The sequence below is a fragment of the Mastigoproctus giganteus genome, chromosome 13 (genome assembly GCF_048544385.1).
Source record: "Mastigoproctus giganteus isolate SK-2022 chromosome 13, ASM4854438v1, whole genome shotgun sequence".
NCBI classification, from domain to species: domain Eukaryota; kingdom Metazoa; phylum Arthropoda; class Arachnida; order Uropygi; family Thelyphonidae; genus Mastigoproctus; species Mastigoproctus giganteus.
Genome location: NC_143587.1, coordinates 48,132,702 through 48,154,558, shown reverse-complemented (window position 1 = coordinate 48,154,558; position 21,857 = coordinate 48,132,702). Strand labels below are relative to the sequence as shown.

Below are 21,857 nucleotides of genomic sequence, written 5' to 3'. Positions count from 1 at the left end.
AGCTCCATTCATAAATAGTACATGACTATTTTCTTTTTATACACAAATACTGCATACCTGATTAAGTTTGTGAGTCATACTGTCTACATAAGGATTTTCAGGAGTAAACTTTAGTGGTTTTCCTTTACCAGACAGATTGTCAAATTCTCCTCTAGCCATAGAATCAAGTATTAGATCTTCTACTAACCTTTCGATGGCATGACTAAAGTAAAAAAAAAAAAAATTACAGATGTAGGAGAAATAAAAATTTTTGTTCTTAATTAATGCTTAGTAACATAAGTCAGTCCCTGAATATTTAAACACCACAGTCAGAGTAACAGATCAAAATTTTCTACACAGAAAGAAAAATAAATGTCACACAAGAATACTTTTACAAAACATACTTTTAAGTATGCTTTTGTAAGGTCAGTACAGAGCAAAGCACTGCACTGACCTTAAAAAAAAAAAAATAAATAAAAAATAAAAAAAAAAAACAACTGAACTGAAAAAAAAAAAAATGAGAATATATATTCAAAGTTGTACATGCTCTAAGCATTTTAGAATATGTTTTTTTAGCTCAAATTTCAAGCTGAAAAGGCAACAAATATTCATATCTAGGCATTTTTTATGTCTTTTTTTCAGATTGTTTTCATCAAAATAAAAATCTAGAAATTTAAAAGGACAATGGTTTTGTGTAGGCTGTTTGTGTAAAACAATCCAATTACAAAAGAAGCAAAATAGATCATACATACTTTTAAACTTTTGTGAAAAGTTGAAAGGTGGTTTATCTATATAGCAACATCACAATATTGTTGCAATCATCCCTACTTCAGCTCTTACATAATGAATTGATTACTCAACATTATTAATAAATTTAATTTGCAGACCTGAGTTAGTAGTTCTTTTCAATTCAATTTTCATTTCAATTAATAACAGTCTGCAAACAGAAACTAAAAGAATGGGGGGAGGGAGTTCTATTTTAATACTTTCCTTAAGTTTTCTGTGCTCATTCCAAACCTGGCAGCATTTTTTTATATCACAAGGAAAATTGGAGAAAAGGAAAACATGGGTTTCCTTATTTTGTATCTGTCATTTAATTTATCCAAATAACAATTGTGTATTTTTGTACAATAAACTTGACAAAACTCAAAGTGAAGAAAATAGAATATTAATAAAAAACGTGAATGTTTATGCCAATTTTCAAGATGTAGTAGTAGTAGCAGCAGAGGCATGTGATGCAAGAAAGCAAGCTTATGTAGCATCAGCCAAAACAAAAAAAAAAACATTTCACACATCCATTCTCTCTAAAAGTTTGTCTAGTTCTTCCTTGAATTTATTTAAGCTATCAACTACAAACTTCCACAACAACAGATGGAAGTTTGTTCCAGCAATCAACCACTCACTGGCTAAAAGCAAATTTCCACACATCTATTCTACAACTGTCCTTTCTCAATTTGAATTTATGCTCCCTCAGGTTCATAATCTGAGACTTCAATCAGATCACCTCGCAGGTGCCTAGACTCCAGACTGCAATTTGCAGAACTCAAGCCTTTCTTGGTAAGAGGACCCCCTTTGTTCCCCTCACCAAGCTTGGTGCCTTTCTCTGTACTCATTCAAGCAACTCTACATCCTTCCTAAAATGATGCCTCGAGACCTGTACGTAGTACTCAAGGTCTGGCCTGATCACTGCCTTATACAAAGTCATAATCACTACCTTTTTTCCTACTAGCAAAATTCCTGTATATCATTGACAATACCCCATTACCTGCTCTGGCAGCATGTCTGCATTGCTCAGAAAACTTCATATCTGACTGCACAATTACTCCCAGGTCTTTCATTTTCTACCACCCTAAGTGCAGTACCACACAGTTGGTACATTTCTCTGGGATTACTTCTACCCATATGCAGTCCTTTGCATTTGTCAATGTTAAACTTCAGTTGCCACTTCTAAGCCCATATGTCCAACTTTTCTAGATCCCATTGCAGTAGCACACTGCTATTACTTGAGTACAGCATTCCAAGTGCAGTCTTATAATTGCCTTATACATTGTCGTTCATCAATAAAAGAGGTAAAAGACTATGAATGGCCTTGCAATTCAGTAATGATGAAAATTCAGGAGAACGTGAAAAATGTGAGGTTGTTCTAAATGATGATGAAAATAAGTTTATCAGATGTAGATAGCACTTTTTTTTTTTTTTTATAAAATCCTGAATACCAATGGCTTTCATCTGATCACGAAAGTTCAGCTCCACCAATTTTAATGCATGGGCCCATCAATATTAGCCCATACAGTAAAATTGGTACAATTTGAAAAAAAAAAAAAGTTTTTTTTTTTTTTCTCTCTAATCAGTCTATCTGGATTTATAATTTAAAGAAAAAAATTGTGAAACTATAGGTTCACTAAAGTTATATAACCTCTGCTGCTGCTGCTGATTTTAATGTATGAACCTGGTAGTTATCTAAATTTTCTCTCCCCCTTTCAAAACAGTAATGTTAATTCCTTATAATTGAGACTACCTTGTTTTATTTCCCCCACAAACTTCCACCACCAGGACTTAAGTTAAAGTATTTATTATCTGAAACTAACCTTGTTTTGTACTGTGTGGCTAAGGATGTATCTTTAAGGCGGAGACTTTTTTCATACTGGCTGGTTAATTTCTGCTTTCTATAATCATAAACAGCTTCAGTGGCACGTCTCATCTTGTGCTGTTCATACTGCTTCATTCTTTGACTAGGTGTACCATATCCTATCCCATCATAGCCTAGATAATGACGATGCTGAGGAACTGTGTGCTAAATAAAACAAGGTATATACACCAATATAAAAATGTAAAAGCATTCAATTTTTACATTTAAAAACAACAACAACAACAACAATAAAAAAATGAATAAGGGAGTGATTCAAGTAGCAATTATTATGAACTAAAATGATTGATCAACTAAAAACTACCAAAATTCCACTTCCATATTGTGCTGTTGTCCAGCAAATAAATGTGATTTGTCATATAAGCCTGTGAGATTATGATGAGAGCCTTTACATGAAAATGGAAAGGTGAGAAAGTGAGTGTCTTATTATGGTGATTTCAATTTACCCCAATTGCCTGGACAAGTGGGAAGGAAATTCACTATGGGGAACAAAACTTTTAAATTGACTAGATTACTAGTATTTGTATCAGCATGTTAGAGAAAGTAACAGGAACAAGAATATTCTCGACATGGATCATTACCCATGAACCAGATTACATCACAGGGCTGACAGTACAGGAACCATTAACAGGGAGCAATCACAGAGTTCTAAATTGGATGGGCAACCAGGCAGTAGCAGTTGTTAAATGCAAAGGAATGGGTTTTAATTTCAGGAAGAATTATGACAAATTAAGGTGCCACCTGGCCTCTATCAACTAGGAAGAGCTTACAGAGCATGAATACCTTATAATTATGGTATACCATTAAAGCTATAGTCACAGAAGCTTTGAATGCATATGTATCAGACAGTTTTTAAATTCTATGCAGCAGAATTGAATGATGACATTACCAACAGCAAATTCCAAATGATAAGAATTCAGAGATGTTATTATAGAAGTTCCCAGGTTATTTATACCAAATAAGAGATAGTTCAAGGCATAGGCCTAAACAGATGTCAGAAAAACTGATGAGACTTGTAGCAGCAAAGAAAAATGCACGAGATGCATAAAAATTATCAGATGAAACCGATGAAGAGAGCAGATATAAACTACAGATATAAAGTCTGCAATAGGGTTGAAAAAAAAAAAGGTTAGGCAAGCTAAGGCAGATTACAAGAAGTCTCTGGCAAACAATGCAAAGAAAAGCAGCAAAGACCTCTTTACTTATGTAGACAGAAGGAATGGGTTGAATCATGGCCCACTAGATAGGAAGAGTAACTGTTGATGACCCTGCTCAGGTTGTGGACAAACCGAATGGGTATTTTGCACCTACATTCACACATGACGAAATTTTTAGGGATGGGGATGCCAAAGGCGAGTCAAATTCTGGAAGGGAGGGAGCCAAATAATTCTGTGATTACTGAAAGAAAATGGAGAACTTGTTGAAGCTAAACATGAAAAAAGGCAGTTGGGTGGATGAGAGCTATCCAGTTATATTAAAGAGAGCAGCAAAAGACATAAGAAAATATTTAGCCATGATTATGAGAGTATCCATGGATTCAGGGGAGGTCCCTATTGCTTGGAGATGTACAAATGCATCTCCAATTCACAAAGGAGAGAGCAAAGGGAGACATGAGTATTTACAGGCCTGTCAGACTTCTTTCCAGAGAAAATAATGGGGTCACTGGTTAAAGAACTAATGCAGGACTATCTAGGCAGGAATACAGTTATATTGCAGTCACAGCTTGGATATGGTACAAGGTAATCTTGTCTGATCAATCTGATATGATACTATGACAAAGCAGTAAAGGAACTGAATGCAAAAAATAATTTTGACATCATATACTTAGATTTCAGAAAAGCTTTTGGTACTACTACATATAAAAGACTGCTGTACAAATTAGAACAGTGTGGCATTAAGGGAAAGTATGATTGGATACTATGATATGGTTACAAAGGAACTGGATGCAAAAAATAATTTTGATATCATATACTTGGATTTCAGGAAGGCTTTTGACACTGTTGCAAATGGAAGACTACTGTACAAAGTGGAACGGTATGGTATTAAGGGTAAGTTGCTACAATGGATAAAAGGGTGGTTGAGTGGGAGAAGACAGAGAATGGTAATCAATGGAAGCTATGCTTTGTGGACTAATGTTATTAGTGGAGTCCCCCAGGGTTTGGTGTTGGGCCCACTGTTGTTTTGTATATTTATCAATGATAATGATTAAGGTATATCAGGCTTAATGTCCAAGTTTGCAGATGATACAAAGGTTGGCAGGGTTGTTAACGACAGTAAAAATAGTATGCTGCTGCAACAGGATCTGGAAAAGTTTGGGCAGATGGGCTGAGAAGTAGCAACTGAAGTTTAACATTGACAAATGCAGCAAAGTACTACATATGAGTAGAAGTAATCCCAGAGAAATGTATCAACTATGTGGTACTACACTTAGGGTGGTAGAAAATGAAAAATACCTATGAGTAATTGTGCAGTCAGATATAAAGTTTGCTGAGCAATGCAGACAGGCTGCCAGAGCAGGTCATAGAGGTGATTATCCCTTTATATAAGGCAATGGTCAGGCCACGCCTTGAGTACTGCATACAGGTCTGGAGGCCTCATTTTAGGAAGGGTGTTGAGTTGCTTGAGCATGTACAGAGAAGGGAAACAAGATTGGTGAGGGGAATGAAGGGATCCTCTTACCAAGAGAGGCTTAAGTTCTGAAAATTGCAGTGGCTGGAGACTAGGCACCTGCGCGGTGATCTGATTGAGGTGTATAAGGCCTTGAATGGATTGAGCACGGTGAATTCTGATGGGATCCTTCCACTTGTTCAGATTACGAACCTAAGGGGGCATAAATTCAAATTAAGAAAAGACAGATGTAGAATAGATGTGCGTTAATTTGCCTTTAGCCAGCGGGTGGTTAATTGCTGGAACAAACTTCCTTCTGTCGTTGTGGAAGTTGATAGGTTGAATAAATTTGAGGAGGAACTGGACAGGCATTTGGAGGGAATGGTGTGATATATATATTTTTTTTTTTGGCTGATGTTGCATAAGCTCATACACTTGCTTTCTTGCATCACATGTTACTTCTACTACTACTACTACTACTACTCTTCAATTGAGATTGTAGTTAGCTGATCTCAGGTGATGGGAATAGCATTTTTCTTTAGTTATTCTGGGTTTCTCAGCCTGCACAAAATTAAAATCTGCCCGCGAATACACACTTTTATAGTCATAATATGCAATGGTTGATGCACCTAAAACCCAACAATTAGTACAGATTTGATGTTTTAATTTTAAATGTCCAATTTTAATTTCATTGCAGTACATTTATTTTCATGCCAACTACAATGCACATCTGAGACATGCACTGATTTTTAGTTTAAACCTCATGCTATTTGGGAGGTGCTATCTATATCGATAAAAAAAAAAGGTATGATCTTTATTTTTAGCTTATATAATTCATATAATTACAGACATTAGACACAAAACATTTACCTTTATGCCAAAATCCTTTTCCAGAATATCATCTTCAGCACTGTAATCTATTCCCTGTATATGTTCTCTCAAAGTTCTATATGCTGATTCTATTAAAGTAAATTTTTCACTGTCTGACTCTGATGAACAACTGTCTGGATGATATTTTTTTGCAAGTTTTAAAAATGCTTCTCTTAATTCTTTCACATCAGGATTTTCAGATATATTTAAAATTTTACAGCATTCCTATTAAGGAATAAAAAATATCCAGAATATTAAATACAAACAACAAATGTGAACAACATTACTCTTTAGTGGGTCAATTCAGTAAAGTTTCAATATTGATTCTGCTATATTAAATACTTAAAGATTATCCTTTATTTCTTTTTTTAAAAAAATGATTTTTAAAATTACACATAAAACAATTTATTTACTTCACAAATGTATTCATAAATTTCTTTAATTATGATGGATACACTAGTATAAACATTTTTCAGAAATATTCAAACATAAAATTAAAGAAATTCACAAAAAAAAAAAAAAAAAGTTTTTTAATAATATCTGATTCAGTCAGTTACAGGACTTTTTCTTGTAGTTCTACTTTTTTTTTCAGAAAGAGAAGAATCATACTAAAAGCTATAATTTACAGAATTACTCTGATTCATAAGCTAATATTAGCTTATGAATCATATCTTTGTTCTACTACCAAATTTCAGTGATGAAATAATTTTATAGTTTAAAATTAAGGAAAATAATTGAGTTAAAACCAGTTAAAACTTGTTAAACTTTCATGAAGGAATCTTTGCTCACTTGCATTAATGAAATCATATGCAACTTCAAATGCATAAAAGACAATTTTAAAAAGCACAAATGCCAATATGGAAATTGAACTTGAGAAAGTCCATAAAATGAGATATGATCATGCATTCCATAGTGTTGACACATCTCATATGAAAGTACTTTATATGATATTCTATCATATACTTTTATATGAGATGATTCCATATAGTTACATGTTGTAATCTATTATAAATTATCAAAAAATTCTTGAATATATTTGCCTGTGACCTTATCCTTGAGTTTTGTATCTGTAAAGACATCATTCAAAAGGCCAAGACAAGGAATCATGTTTATGACATTAACCAGATTAAATTTTAATAATGTAACTGAATAACCTACCTTGACCATAAAAATGCTTGATATATAAAAAAACTAGTTTTATCATAATCTCATAAATGTCTGTATCATATTTGTGCAAATCCAGCTCAATACAGTGACACATGGAAGAGATTTAAGGTATCCAACCCAAATGTAAACATGTCACAAAATTGTAGCATTGAGCTTTCATTAAATTTTTGATAAAATAAGAGAATGGACCAAATATTATTTATGAACACATAAAAGCTATATATGGTGATGTCTGCCCTTTCTGAATACGAGATAAAATTTTGGTCTAAGCAGTTTAAATTGGGTTGAGAATCCATAAAAGATGACCCCTGCTTGAGACAATATATGGAAGTGAAAAAAAAGTTGAAGACCTGGCTGTACAGGATAGATGTACAGCCAGGAGAATGTGGTTAGCAGGAGAATTTAATAGTTCTGAGGGGTCAGTACAGATATCCTCCATGAACACTTGGCCATATCAAATGTCAGTTTCTGCTGGGCACCAAGACCACTCGCACCTCTTCAGAAATAGTTTGGGATTCTAATGTGAGAAAAGTTTACACATGCATGATACAGATCTACAAAGGTTTCTTTCAAGAATTATAACTGATGATGATACACAGATTCATCACTGGGATCCAAAAACAAAACAGGAGTCCACGCATGTTAATACTGTGGGCCACCACTGCCAAAAATTTCAGGATTCAATCCTCTGCCAGGAAGATTGTGGCTACCTTTTTTTTTTTTTTGGGATATGGAGCGAATTCTTTTGATAGACTATGTGCCATACATAAGAAAACAATCACTAGAGATGTCTATGCTGCTCTTCTCAAAAATTTGAGATGCCATAAAGAAACACAGAAGAAGGAAATTGACACAAGGTGTCTTGCTTCTTCATAACAATACATGTCTCATAAAGCAATTCCTGCTCTGAGGGATTTTGTATTCTAGGAGTTAAATTGCCAACCTGCAGTATGGATCTAGCTCCCAGTGATCTGAAGAAACACCTGCACAAGCATCAATTTTCAACTGATGACATTCTTAAGGATATTCCAAATGATTTTTTTCAGAGATCAGAACAAAGACTTCTTTTTTTTCAGTATTTATTCTGTTACTTCAACATGGAGGACATTAATTGAACTCAGGGGATATTGAAATCGAGGAGATATATTTTAAGAATTTTTTTTTTTTAAATTTGGGATTCTTTGTCATTTCTTTATTACCAAGGTAGATAAATTTTTAAGTGTCCCCTTACAGCATTCTGTATTAGTTCAATATTCTTTAATATTATACAACACATATGCAAGGCAATAATTTTCCTGTTACACAACAATACAGCAAGTGCATAATCAAACTGTCTAACACTATTTTCAAACTTTTTATTAGTTACAAAATTTTGCTATTTTTGTCTAAATTCATGAAATTTATAAATATCATACGCTAATAAAATATAAAATACAGTATATATTTTATATTTTATTACCATATTTATTAGGATTCATATATTAGCTTTAATTTGATACAATACAATGTATATTACACAAGGAGCTTCTTTCAAAACTATACTCTGGGAGAACAACACTCATTAATTTCCAGTATTTTCACATTGTTAACTCACACGGCCACTGCACGTCAATTGCTGACAGTTTTGCACAGTCAGCTAATGTGGCCATCCCACATTACTAGCTGAAATTTTCACATTGTCTTAACTCCAGCAATAAGATGCTGCAGAGAGGAGCACAGAGGTTGATGTGTGACCACTTTTGGTTGTAGCAGTGAAGGGGCATGTGTTTCACCAGTTCTGTTTAAACAGTTTTATGCAGGTTTATTACCATGTTAGTCATGGATAATTTCATGCTAGAGCAGTGACTGTTCATGTATGACTATTACAGTCAAACTTGGTTATAGCATCACTAAGGGAACCACAATATTCTTGAAGTTACAACCAATGTTGACATTTTTTTAAAAATTATAATAAAATTAGCAGAAATTTAATTAATGGTGTATAAAATACATAAATACTACATACAGTTATGACTTCAGTTATGCTAAATACTGTTTCACTTTCACAGGCGTTGTGTATGCACTGTATAAAACATGTATTTTATGCAGTGTGTATTCTTTTGCACAGTTGCCATTCAATTGTCCAAAAAGAAGTAGAATATTTTGATGATGTCTCCATAAGTCACGATTCCAATAAAGCAGATCAGATTCAAACAAGGCTGATGTTGTCTGAGCCTTTTTATTTGTGCTATATTGAACAGATGGATTTTTAATTTTGGAAACATTGCCAATTTTATGATTTTCCCATGACAAACAATTTGTTCTCTTTCTGTAAAATTAAAATTAGCACAATTGAGGGCTGCAATACAATCTACTGACAGTTCATTGCCTACACACTTTTCACTCTTGAATTTTAACATTTCGTCAGGAGTTAATTTAAAAAGGACTCTGTCTAATCTATCTATACATTAAAAAAATTTTCCTCCTAGTGATATTTATTCGAGCCAATGGGAGAAGAGGGCGAGACAATTAGATCACTACAAATGCAATTAATTATTGACAACTACACTCCATAGCATTCACCAACCTCGTGCACATGATTCTCTGTCTAACATTTGATGTTCCATCGTAACATTTTTTGTATATTAATGAATATTGTATATTTGTAAATACTGTGGTTTCGTATTTTGTAAATATTTTAAATATTTGTATAGTTTGTAAATATTTCAGTTAAGTATTTTAGTCCTGCTCTTTCAGATGCAACAATATTCCTCAAGTATTGTGGAACCCGAAGCAAAAGGCCTTTTCCTAAGTGACCTATGTAAACGCAGGTAAATAATTACATAGTGATATTGGCTGAAATCCAGGATAGTATACACCGGCAGGTAGTTCGATGAAAGCAAGGAAGACGGTGATAATTGACAGGTGAAGGCACCTCTTTTTCTGATTGTTTTGTGTTGTTGAGGAGGGGGGCTTAGCTTAGGTAGGGTGTTTATCCCTCCATCCTGCTGTTTTAAAATGGGAAAACGAGTTCCCGATTTAAAAACAGCAGCAAATGTGGGGAAAAACACCTTAGGCAGGGAAAGCAGTGTCATCTGCTAATCACTGACTTGTTCCTGTCCGTTTCACGACTTGTCAATCACTGCTTTCCCACCGTTTTGCTTGCCGCCATGTTGAGGGTGTACCCCTTTCTGGAGTTTGGGTACACCAAATTAAGGGGTACACCCCTCTTTCTGGAGTCATGGATAATTTCATGCTAGAGCAGTGAATGTTCATGTATGACTATTGCAGTCAAATTTAGTTATTTATTTTTTCTTTTTTGGATTCTTTTTTCTTTTTCTTCCTTTCCTTCTCTTCATCATGATGCTTCTGCTTCTTGTGTTTCTTTTCATGAGTACCTTCTGTACTAGTTTCTTGTTGAGAATCTTGAGATGTAAATAATAATAAAAGTGTAAATAATAATAATAATAAATAATAATAATGAAATAATAAAAGTGATATTTATTCGACCTTGAGAATGCCGCACACTAAAAATGCACAGGTAAATAATTACATAGGTCATTTCCTGATTAGATATCGAATAGTGCATTTCGACAGGTGTGTCTTTTATGTAGAAAAGATTTGACTTACTCTATATACCTCTACATTTTACGTAGAAAATGTGTGAACGGAGATGGATGAGCAAAGCAAGCAGGGGGCAAAGCCCCCTAGTCCACATTAAAAATGTCTTTATCCACGTACCATTCACACAATTGGAGCCACCAAATTTAATAACTCCAGGATGGTTGTATTGTTCCTGTAACTTTTCGAAAACACATATTGTGACCCAGCTTAAATCTTGATTCCAAATCAAAGTGGACCACTTACCAGGATATTTTAACTCCTGTGCTGTTTAAACAACTTTAAAAGAGCCTCATTGCCATCAGAATGTTCAGGTTTATGCACTTAATTTTGTTACAATTGTTTTCACGACTCAATAATCTTTTGTTTTGAATTTCAATTGTGTGCACTGTTGAGCTCCATAACTTCGATTCACAAACAATTAAAACTGCTCACTTGCTGTCCATTGTAAAAAAAACTGTACTGTGTGAGGCAAAAACCACTTCTCAATCTTTGTAACAGAATGATGCAAACTGACCAGAATTCAAAACAAAAACAATGTTCTCAAGCAGAGGGTAACTATGTACCTGTGCAGGTGATACTAAATTATCGTGAGTTTACTTTTTCAAGTTTCCAAAAGGTTTCTCTCGAGATTATCAATTTCTTATAGCAAACACACTTCCATAATGAGGCACTGTTTAGACAGAAACCAATGTGCAGTGCTAAACAAGAAATTGCTCAGTTATATAGCTAAAACCTCTATAACACATACAACATCAATAACAGCAATGCCACATCATCATTTAAATATGGTTTTGATAATGCACGAAAATGTCTACGCAAGACAGTTGCATATGTTCACTACTTCCTTAAAAAAAATTACCCACCTCATCTGTCCATCCCCCTAATAACCTATCTTAATGCTTCCTCAAATTTATTCAAACTATCCCACTTCTACAACACTAGATGGAAGTTTATTCTAACAATCAATTGCTTTATAGCTGAAAACAAAATTTTAACACATATATCGTACAGCCATCCTTTTTCAATTTATGTCCTCTTATGTGTGCTGTTTGAGAGTAAGAGTGTAGGATGTTAGCAGTATTTAGTTTATTCAATCTATTTAAAGCCTTAAACTGTCATTCAGACTCCTGAAATGCACCTAGTTTCCAAAGTGCTGCAATTTTCAGAACTGAAGCCTTTCACATTAGGAATACCCTTTTGTATCATTGACTAATCTTGTTGCTCTTTCTTGCACCCATTCTAACAGTTCCACATCCACATAATGAGGCTTCCAGACATGTATACAGTACTCAAGATGACAAAACCCCATAGGCTGTCCTGGGAGTCAGCCTACACTGCTCAGAGAACTTCATGTCAGACTATACAATTAACCCCCTAGGTCTCTTTTGTTCTGCAGAACCTTGAGTGTAGATCACCTAAATGGTATGTTATTCTGGAATTACTGCTGCCCACATGCAAGGTATTACACGTGGGCAGCAGTAATTCCAAGTCCTGTCTCAGCTCATCTGCCTACTTTTCTACATCTTTTGCAATACATGCCATGATTATTGTCATTAACTACTATCTCAAACTTGTATCATTTTCAAACTTCATCAATATCTTTAATAAATACTGAGAATAACAAGGAAGTCTGCATTAAACCCTGAAGAATGCCTCTAATAATATTATTCCAACAAGAACGATGCTCTACTTTAATCTTTTGTTTTGTTGTCATGCAATTAAAGGCATAACCCCTCCCTCCCTCCCCTAAAAAAAAGCACACTTCTTTCCTCCCATTAACAGGATTTTGAACTCAGATCTTTCAAAGTAAGCAATACTAATTTGTTTTTTTTTTTTTTTTTTTGATAGTTGTTGGTGCATAGGCTTCTGTGGCCATAATGCCCCTCCCAAGGTTTTTGCAGTACTTTGATCCAAGCCCAAGGCGGGAATCGAACCCGCGACCTTTGGGTTGCCAGGCAGGCACTTTACCCACCCGGCTAGCCCGGTCGGCTCCAATTTGTACTAATCATTTAAACAAAACATTACCATATCATAAGAGGTAAGTATTAATGATTTTTTAAAATTTTCAATATTTTTTAATTTAAATAGATTTTTGCAAATTAAAACAAACCCAATTCACTATAAAAACAAGGATAATACAGTAACTAACAAAACTTTCATCTTACCTTCAACTCATTTTTATTCCTATGACCAATGTATCTAATGTTACCAAACCGACCCAGGCTTACGGAAAATGCACTTGCATTATGAAGACTGGTCAATTTATACAGTATTACATTTCTTATAAGTTTTTGGCTTAATACAGCAAGTGAAAGTTCCATAGATATACTCTGGTCATAATTTGTAATGTTTCATGGTACTGAAATAGATAAAAAAAATAATCATTAGAGAGGGAAAAAAAAAAAGAAAAAAACAAAGAGCAATAAAAATAAGCTTTCTGAAATTAAAAATATACTTTTTCAGATCTTGATACCCTTGTAGGCATCTCTGTAGCCAGGTGGGCAGGAGCAGTAGTGCATAGCACACGCTTCTTGATTAGACCGGGGTTTGAGCCCGTACCTACCAAACACGGAGGATGCGGCAGGTCAGGGAATGACCACCACACATTCCCAGCCCGAATAAAGGGTGAGGGTTGGCGTCAGGAAGGGCATCCGGCCGTAAAAATTGCATGCCAAAACAATAAAAACGCTGACCCCACATAATAATGGGAAAAAGGCAGGGAAAAAAAAAAAAAGATCTTGATACCCTTGTTACCTGTAACTTACTTATTAAGCAAAAATATTTTTGGAAAGTATTGATATTATAATGATATTTTTACTTCAATCATATACATAAGTGAATTTCTTCTTCCAGCTCAGAATTGTAAAAACATGAAGAGCATAACAGAAATCCATGGTAGGGGAAATTCTCAGCAAGCAAAGAATACAAATCCATACAAAAATAGTACAATTTTGTTCTAATCTCTTTTTACTTTCCCAAGCTAGAAAAAAAAGTCTTTTTTTTTTAAGGTAAACAAAACTCCTATTTAAATGATTTCCCACTTATATCACTTTTTTTTTTCGTGATCCCAAGAAGGAATAAAGCCAAATATAATCCTCCTTCCACTTGGTTTTTGGCTTTGGGAACAGGACAACAGAGACTAAATTTTAAGAATTGTTTGTTAATTGTGCACTTCACAGAAAATGTTTCCAATGCAAGTGATGTTTATTTTATATTTAACTCAAATCACTGATGGTTGACAGGCTGCTCTTTAATGCTTAGTGTCTAGCTATGCAAATATGATTTTGATATCATATACTTGATATCAAAATATGGTATGATATTTTGCCTTGCTTTTTAGGAAGGCTTTTGATACTGTTGCACATAAAAGATTACTGTACAAACTGGAGCAATGTGGTATTAAGGGCAAGTCTGCTATGGATAAAAGGATGGTTGGGTGGAAGACCGAGACGGGTACTGCTCTTCATGGACTAATGTTATTCGAGTAGTTCCCCAGTTTTCAGCGCTGGACCCACTGTTGTTTTCAATATTTATTAAGGGTAGAGGAGAAGAATTTCTTCATACAGCTTAATGATACTGATGATGAAGGTATATTAGGCTTAATGTCTAAGTTTGCAGATCATACAAAGGTTGGCACGGTGACAGTAATGAAGGTAAGCTACTGCAACAAAATCTATAAAAATTAGGCCAGTGGATTGAGAAATGGCAGTTGAAGTTTAACACTGACAAATGCAAGGAACTGCATATGGGTAGCAGTAATCCCAGACTAGCATACCAAATGTGTGTGATACCACACTCAGGGTAATGGAAAATGAAAAAGACTTGGGAGTGATTATGCAGTAAGATATGAAGTTCTCTGAGCAGTGCAGACAGGTTGCCATGACAGCTCATGGGATTTTGTCAATGATATACAGAAACTTTGCTAGCAAGGATAAGGAGGTGATTATCCGTTTATACAAGGCCATGGTTAGGCTGCATCTTGAGTACTGCATACAGGTTCATTGTCAAGATGATTAGTTGTAAACTTCTCTAACTTTGTGGTTGTGTTAGAGTATAAACAGAATATATATTAAAGACAAAAAAACCCCCATCATTTTAACATGGTATTAGCTCCCCCTTTCCCAGTGATAACTAACTTTTCAATAAGTTGTCCAAGCATTTGCACTAATTTCAAAGAAGCGCCTCCCAAAAAATGGAACATTTTGCTATTTATTTATTTAAAATATGTCATCACTGAGGCAGCTGTTTCCATAAAACTGAAAATTCACATCAGCAACCAGGTGGAAATCTGTTACCAAAGAAATTGAAAATTAATTGAGCAACAGGCTACTCAGAATAACACTTTATTTTAATAAACAGTAAAATGCTTCTCTTTTCGAAAGTGTTGTTTATCTGAAAGTAACTGTATTTCTATTTTCATATATATTGGGGTTTCCAAGCTGAAAACCATACATCTACAGTATACCATGTCTGTAAACTGAGTGTGATCAGTCAATCAGATTGTTTCTTCTGAGTTTACAGGAAGAAAAACACCACATTATCCTTGCTTGAGATTGATTAGAATTAGCAGAGGCATATGATGTAAGAAAGCATGCATCAGCCAAAAAAAAAAAAAAAAAAAAAACTTTCCATTTTACCCATCCATTCGCTCTAAACGTTTGTCCACTTCTTCCTTGAATTTATTTAAGCTATCAACTTCTGCAATGACAGATGGAAGTTTGTTCCAGTAATTAACTACCTGCTGACTAAAGGCAAACTTCCGCACATCTATTCTACAACTGTCTTTCCTCAATTTGAGTTTATGCCCCCTTAGGTTCTAATCTGAGCAAGAGGAAGAATCTCGTCAGCATTGAGCCTGCTGAAACCATTCTTTTTTTTTTTTTTTTTTTTGTTAGTTGTTGGCGCATCGGCTTCTGTAACCATATTGCACCTCCCAAGGTTTTTGAATTTTCTACTCTGATCCAAGCACGAGGCGGGATTCGAACCCGTGACCTTTGGGTTGTCAGGCAAACACTTTACCCACCCGACTAGCCTGGTCAGCCTGAAACCATTCAAGGCATTATACACCTCAATCAGATCACCTTGCAGCAGTGCCAGATGAAGGCACAGGGTAGCAGGGCGGCATTCTTTAAGGGGTGCCAAATTTTACAAATCATGAAAAATATATATATTTAGCGCCCTCTCAGTAAAGGAGGCACTAAAAAATCTTTCTGCCCAGGGTGCAAAAATACCTTGGTCTCGCACTACCTTGCAGGTGCCTAGTCTCCAGACACTGCAATTTGTAGAAGTTAAGTCTTTCTTCATAACAGTACTCCTTTGTTCCCCTCATCAGTCTTATTGCCTTTCTCTGTACTCGTTCTAGCAACTCTACATCCTTCCTAAAATGAGGCCTCCATTATTCAAGGTGTGGCCTGACCATTGCCTTATACAATGGCATAATCATCTCCTTATCCCTTCTAGCAAAATTCCTATATATCACTGACAAGATCCCATGACAGGCTCTGGCTGCCTGCCTGCAGTGCTCAGAAAACTTCATATCTAACTGCACAATTACCCCCAGGTTTTTTTTCATTCTCGACTACCCTGAGTGTAGTACCACACAGTTGGTACATTTCTCTGGGGTTACTGCTACCCATATGCAGTACCCATTTGCATTTGTCAATGTTAAACTTCAGTTTCCTCTTCTCAGCCCATCTGCCTTACTTTTATAGATCCTGTTGCAGTAGATTTATTGTCATTAACAATAACCCTGCCAACCTTTGCATCATCCACAAACTTCGACATTAGGCCTGATATACCTTCTTCAATATCACTGATAAATATACAAAACAATGGGTCCAACACCAAACCCTGGGACTCCACTAATAACATTAGTCCATGAAGAGCAGTGTCCATTGATTACCACTCTGTCTTCTTTCCCTCAACCATCCATTTATCCATTGTAGCAACTTACCCTTAATGCTATAATATTGAAACAGTATAATAAGTATAATAAATATACTGTTCCAATTTATAGTAGTCTTCCATGTGCAACAGTATCAAAGCTTTCCTGAAATCCAAGTATATGATATCAAAATTATTTTTTGGATCCGGTTCCTTTGTGACCATATCATAGTATCCGATCAAATTGGTCACACAAGACTTCCCCTTAACAAACCCATGTTATGTGTCTGAATTATTACTGCAGTCTTGTCTAGATGATCCTGCCATGCTTCTTTAACCAATGACTTCATTATTTCCCCCAGAACAGAAGTTAAGCTAACAGGTCTGTTAATACCTATGTCACCCTTTGACACATTTGCAGTCCTTGGGGATCTCCCCTGAGCCCAGCGATGCTCTCATAATTATGGCTAAGGGTTTGCTTACTTGCTTTGCTGCCTCTTTTAATATAACTGGATAGATCCCATCCACCCCGGACACCTTTCCTATGTTTCACTTCAACAATTTCTCCTCCACTTTGTTCTCAGTTATTACAAAATAATTTAGCTCTCTGTTACAGTTTAATACGCTCCTGTTTTCCACTTTCCTACAGAATTCCTCATATATTAATTCCTTACATGATTCAAACCAAGGCCTTTTTCACAGGATGTGGAAAGTAGAATTTCACTGAAACTATATTTCTGAAATTACCATATTACTTTCCTACCATACACTTTTAACCAATTTAAAGGACAGGTCTGTTTTTTTGGAACAGTAGCTCTCAAACCATTGCATCTTACATTCCACCAATCAATTTTTCAAAAAATTCCAATCCTACAAAAAGTTCAAAGTCTCAGCTTTTTTCAAGAATTTTAATAATACACATATTTTAGTATTATATTAATTATCACTAGAGATTTTTAATGTCATAAAAAATTCAATAATTTTGGGAGGTATGTTAATTGATGCAAACTCTCATGACAACATGTCTCCTACCTTTCTCAGGAGGAGATTTTTTTTTTTTTTTTTTTTTTTTAATTTTACTTGATTTCAACTTTCATGCAAGGCCAGATTTCCGATGGTGCAGTAGGACAACTGATTCAGGGCTTCAAAGTTATAGGCCTCACCTTCTGGACAAACAGAATTGCAGCAAATATAGATTTTAACTTTTAAATGCATTTCATTTATTTTAATTATTCATTTTGTTTATTAGGTTTAAATCTATTTTTGTTCCTAGTTCTTTCATATCCCTTTCATATTGACTTGTCAATACACACACACACACACTCATATGGGAAAACTGGATATTTTGAAATATGCACTAGGTAAAAATTACAAAATATATAAATATATTTACATTAATTAAGCTAGAAAGCCATTAATGGATAGATAAATACATGTATAGAGTGCAAAAGAGTATGCATTAACACAGAAATAAGCAAAAAATAATGCATTTTGAGGGGCCCTTTTATAAAATATAGATAAATATTAAAATACATGCAGAGAACAGGCACTATATTGCAAAAGAATAAAAATATACATAAATAAATACAGTAAACACATACAGTTTCACAAAAAAGCTATTGCAAATCATTTTTAAAGCATTATTTCAATTTAAATCTATATTCCCTACTGTAGTTAATTTAAAAACATTGGAAACATTAATGAGTGGAGTAAATTTTTAGCATAATTCAAGATAACCTCTCACTATGTTATGGATGAAAATGTTTTTGGAGAAGAGGGAAAGCTCTATCTACATGTTTCTAAGCTGCACTATTTTTTTTTGTTTTTTTTGGATTCATTGGGTAATTTTTATAGCAGTGCATATGCTCCCAGGTTAAAACATTGTAATCCTGTGCATAATGGGATCATAAAACGCCTTCTAAAAATGTATACATTAGGGACCTGACAATCAAAATCTAACATTGCCTTCCATTCAGAAGTCTGGTTTAGAAAAAAATGATGCTGCAACTATGGCCATTAAGTATAATACTGGGCCTGCATTGTATGTTATAGTTTGCAATTTAGTCTAGGAGAAAACTCTGCTACCCTTCATCTAAGACTAACTAACCACACACTGTTCCAAAAAACCAATTTGGAACAGACTAGACTATATTGATAAAATAGGCAGTTGGGGAAGGGAAAATTTTACATACTCCATAACAGCTACCCAGTGGCAAGAATTTACAATTTCACTATTACAACAGCCAATGTAATAGACTAAGGAAACTAAACATTCTGCTTTCTGCAGGGTAATGCTGTTCTTTTTTTGTATCTTCTGCTTTTTTTTTTTTATTATTATTATTTTTATTCTGCATTTCTAATAATACTGTTTACATACTTTGGTATTAAGACAACAGTAGCAATCGTTTAAAACCAGCTAATGGACTCAAATGCAATATATGATATAAATACTTCCTGGGAACTTTCATACCAATAGCTCATATGCAAAACTGTGTGTCACAGATAGTATCTTACTACTCTGTGCTGTGTGATCTAATCTGTGATGTAAATAAACTGTAACTTTTTTTTTTTTTTTTAATCAACATCGTTCTCCGTCACGCAAAAATTAAATTTACAGCCGTTTCTCCCTGAAAATGCTAAAGATAATCTTACAACACTTATCACATATAGTATTTCAGATATCAAAAATTATATTTGAAATTTCAGACGGATCCAAAATGCCCTGCCTTTCCCAGAGAGTAAAATGCGTCACAGTACCAAATTTACAGTAACTAATCAACTAACTTCGGCTAAATGTTTTATGCTCCAAACTGAAAGTAACGATTAGTCACCAGATGCCTTTTTAAAAATGGTTAAAAAAATTATATATATATATATATATATATATATCATATTACTATCACATCCTCAACCTCATCCACCCATGTGCATTTTTTGTCTGTGCCGGTAAATTGCTTGTGTTCTCTGGTCGGCTTGTCTGTTTTGCTGTACGAAAAAAAACGTGTTTCCAGAAGAGAAAGTCTTTATTATCCTTCCCTGAGACTGACTAACTTAGCCATGGAGTGAAAAAAAGCCCATAAAATGTCCTCGCGTCATTGATGGGCGAACATCCGAACCTTTTCTACTGGTGTGTGTGAAAATATTAGTTATAACCGATGTGCTGCATGTGAGAACTTAATAAAAGGTAATAATCTCTATCACACTGTTCTCAGAGAGATCCGAGAGACATTAAACATCATCCTTATATTATAATACAGTGAGCAGGGGCGTTCGTAGAGTATGTGACGCCCGGGTGCCAATCGCAATTTGGCACTGGGGTACCAATTGAAATCTGGCGGCCCCCTTAAAAATTTTCTTCATATGTGTATGTAAGTTTCAGGTTTTCAGGCGCCCCTTGAAAGTTGGCGCCGGGGCGATGCACCCCTTATACCCTTGGGACGGCCGGCCCTGACAGTGAGACCACGTCTTTTATAGATTTTCGGTCCCAACCCCAGGGGCTCACATCTGGTTCGTATGGGCTCGGCACATCCAGAGTCCTGAGCTGGATATCATCATTCTTCTTTTGCTTTCTTGGTGATTCCCTTCTACTTCTCTCTCTCTCATGGTAACTCGGTATTTTTTTTTTTTAGCTGGTGCAGTATAAGCCTCAAGCTTCCTTGCACTATGTGACTAATAATAATAATAATGATAATAAGGAACTCCAGAAAGTCGCAATAATGAACACCTGTAGGATAGTCAGAGATTTCCTCGACCAACAGTAACACCAGGCATTACAACCACCTTGGTAGTAGTACCCGTCACGGATTGGAAACCCCCAATCACGGAGAAATAATAATAATAATAACAACAACATGGGGCACGATGGCCCAGTGGTTAAGACACTGGACTACCAGCCTGATGTACCCGGGCTCGAATCCCGCCTTGATAGAAGCGAACGCGGCTCTATTACACTGGGAGACCGATATAATAATAATAACATTAAATGGTAATAAAAAAAAAAAAAAGATCGCGAAAGTTATCCCATTGGACTTACCTACCCCAAGGTCGGGTTAACAGCTATGCCAGATAGTGGCACCATCTGGTGTCACTCGCAAGAACTAAAAAATAAATTAAATAAACCACTGGAATTTATTTTTTAGCCAAAACTAAACAAGTCCATCTCCATAGATCGATGATGTCACAGAGAAATATTATTCATACTGCATCGAGTGTGGCACAGGAAAAAGTCACTCGCGTTCAGGCCTTAGGCAGAGGGGTTGGTTCGAAAAGTTGGAGACAGACAGTTTCCCGAGCAAGACAGTGGAGCAAGTGACGCTGTCCCCCATAAGGCTACCACAAGAGAAGGGCAAGACCATCCAGCAACCGAAAGTGCTTCCTGCGCTAGTGACAAACATCTGTTTTAACATCGATATAATCGCATGGGATCCTTACTTTTGCTCATATAAGGGCATAAATTAAAATTGAGATGGGTAGTTGCGGGGTAGATTCCGAGAAATTTGTTTTCCACCAGAGCGTAGTTGACTGTAGTAACCAACACTCATCTGGTGTTGTGGAAGTGTGTTTGAAGAAATAAAGGCAGAATCACTAATCATTAGGGGGGGGTGAGCAAATGATGTGACAAGTGTTGCTTTTTTTGTTGTATAAGTACATCATTTGCTACTACTAATGCTAATACCAGATCTGGCTCTCAATTGTAGTAGTAGGATGGTTGTTGCTGTATGGTTTTAGGCGCCTCAGCAACTTAGGGCATATTACGCCATATATATGTCTGTAAACTGCTTGTGTTTTGTAGTCGATTTGCTGTTTCATGGACGAAAAACTATAGTTTCCAGGAGAGAAAAAATCATGCTACCCTCGCCTAACTGAGCCGCGTTGGGAAAAAGACCCATAAAAGTTACTCGCATCTTTAACGGGATTCGAACTTAGGTCTCAATGATAGCTAATGCTGTCTACTCAGCAGCCCCTCAATGGGTCAGAGAGGTCCGCTTTGAGAAGTTGCCTGTGGCGGCTTGCTAATGATTTTGTACTTTCTCGTAGTAGCACGGTGGTTATAATGCCGTCTTCCCCACACCACGTGTAAAACGCCCTGGTTCTAATCACA

The 21,857-nt window shown here is 35.4% G+C and overlaps 1 protein-coding gene across 1 annotated transcript in view; it reads right to left on the bottom strand.

Annotated features, from left to right (window-relative positions):
* LOC150076014 (dnaJ homolog subfamily C member 28) overlaps positions 1–19,271 on the bottom strand; it is a 36,874-nt gene extending 17,603 nt beyond the window's left edge. Inside the window, exons 1-5 of the mRNA XM_090387235.1 lie at positions 19,134–19,271; positions 13,039–13,232; positions 6,104–6,328; positions 2,568–2,773; positions 58–202 (exon numbers count right to left, since the gene is read on the bottom strand). Coding sequence (XP_090243361.1) covers positions 58–202; positions 2,568–2,773; positions 6,104–6,328; positions 13,039–13,194 — 732 coding nt within the window. The 5' untranslated portion in view covers positions 13,195–13,232; positions 19,134–19,271. The remainder of the gene's footprint in view (positions 1–57; positions 203–2,567; positions 2,774–6,103; positions 6,329–13,038; positions 13,233–19,133) is intronic.
* Positions 19,272–21,857: the final 2,586 nt, after the last annotated feature.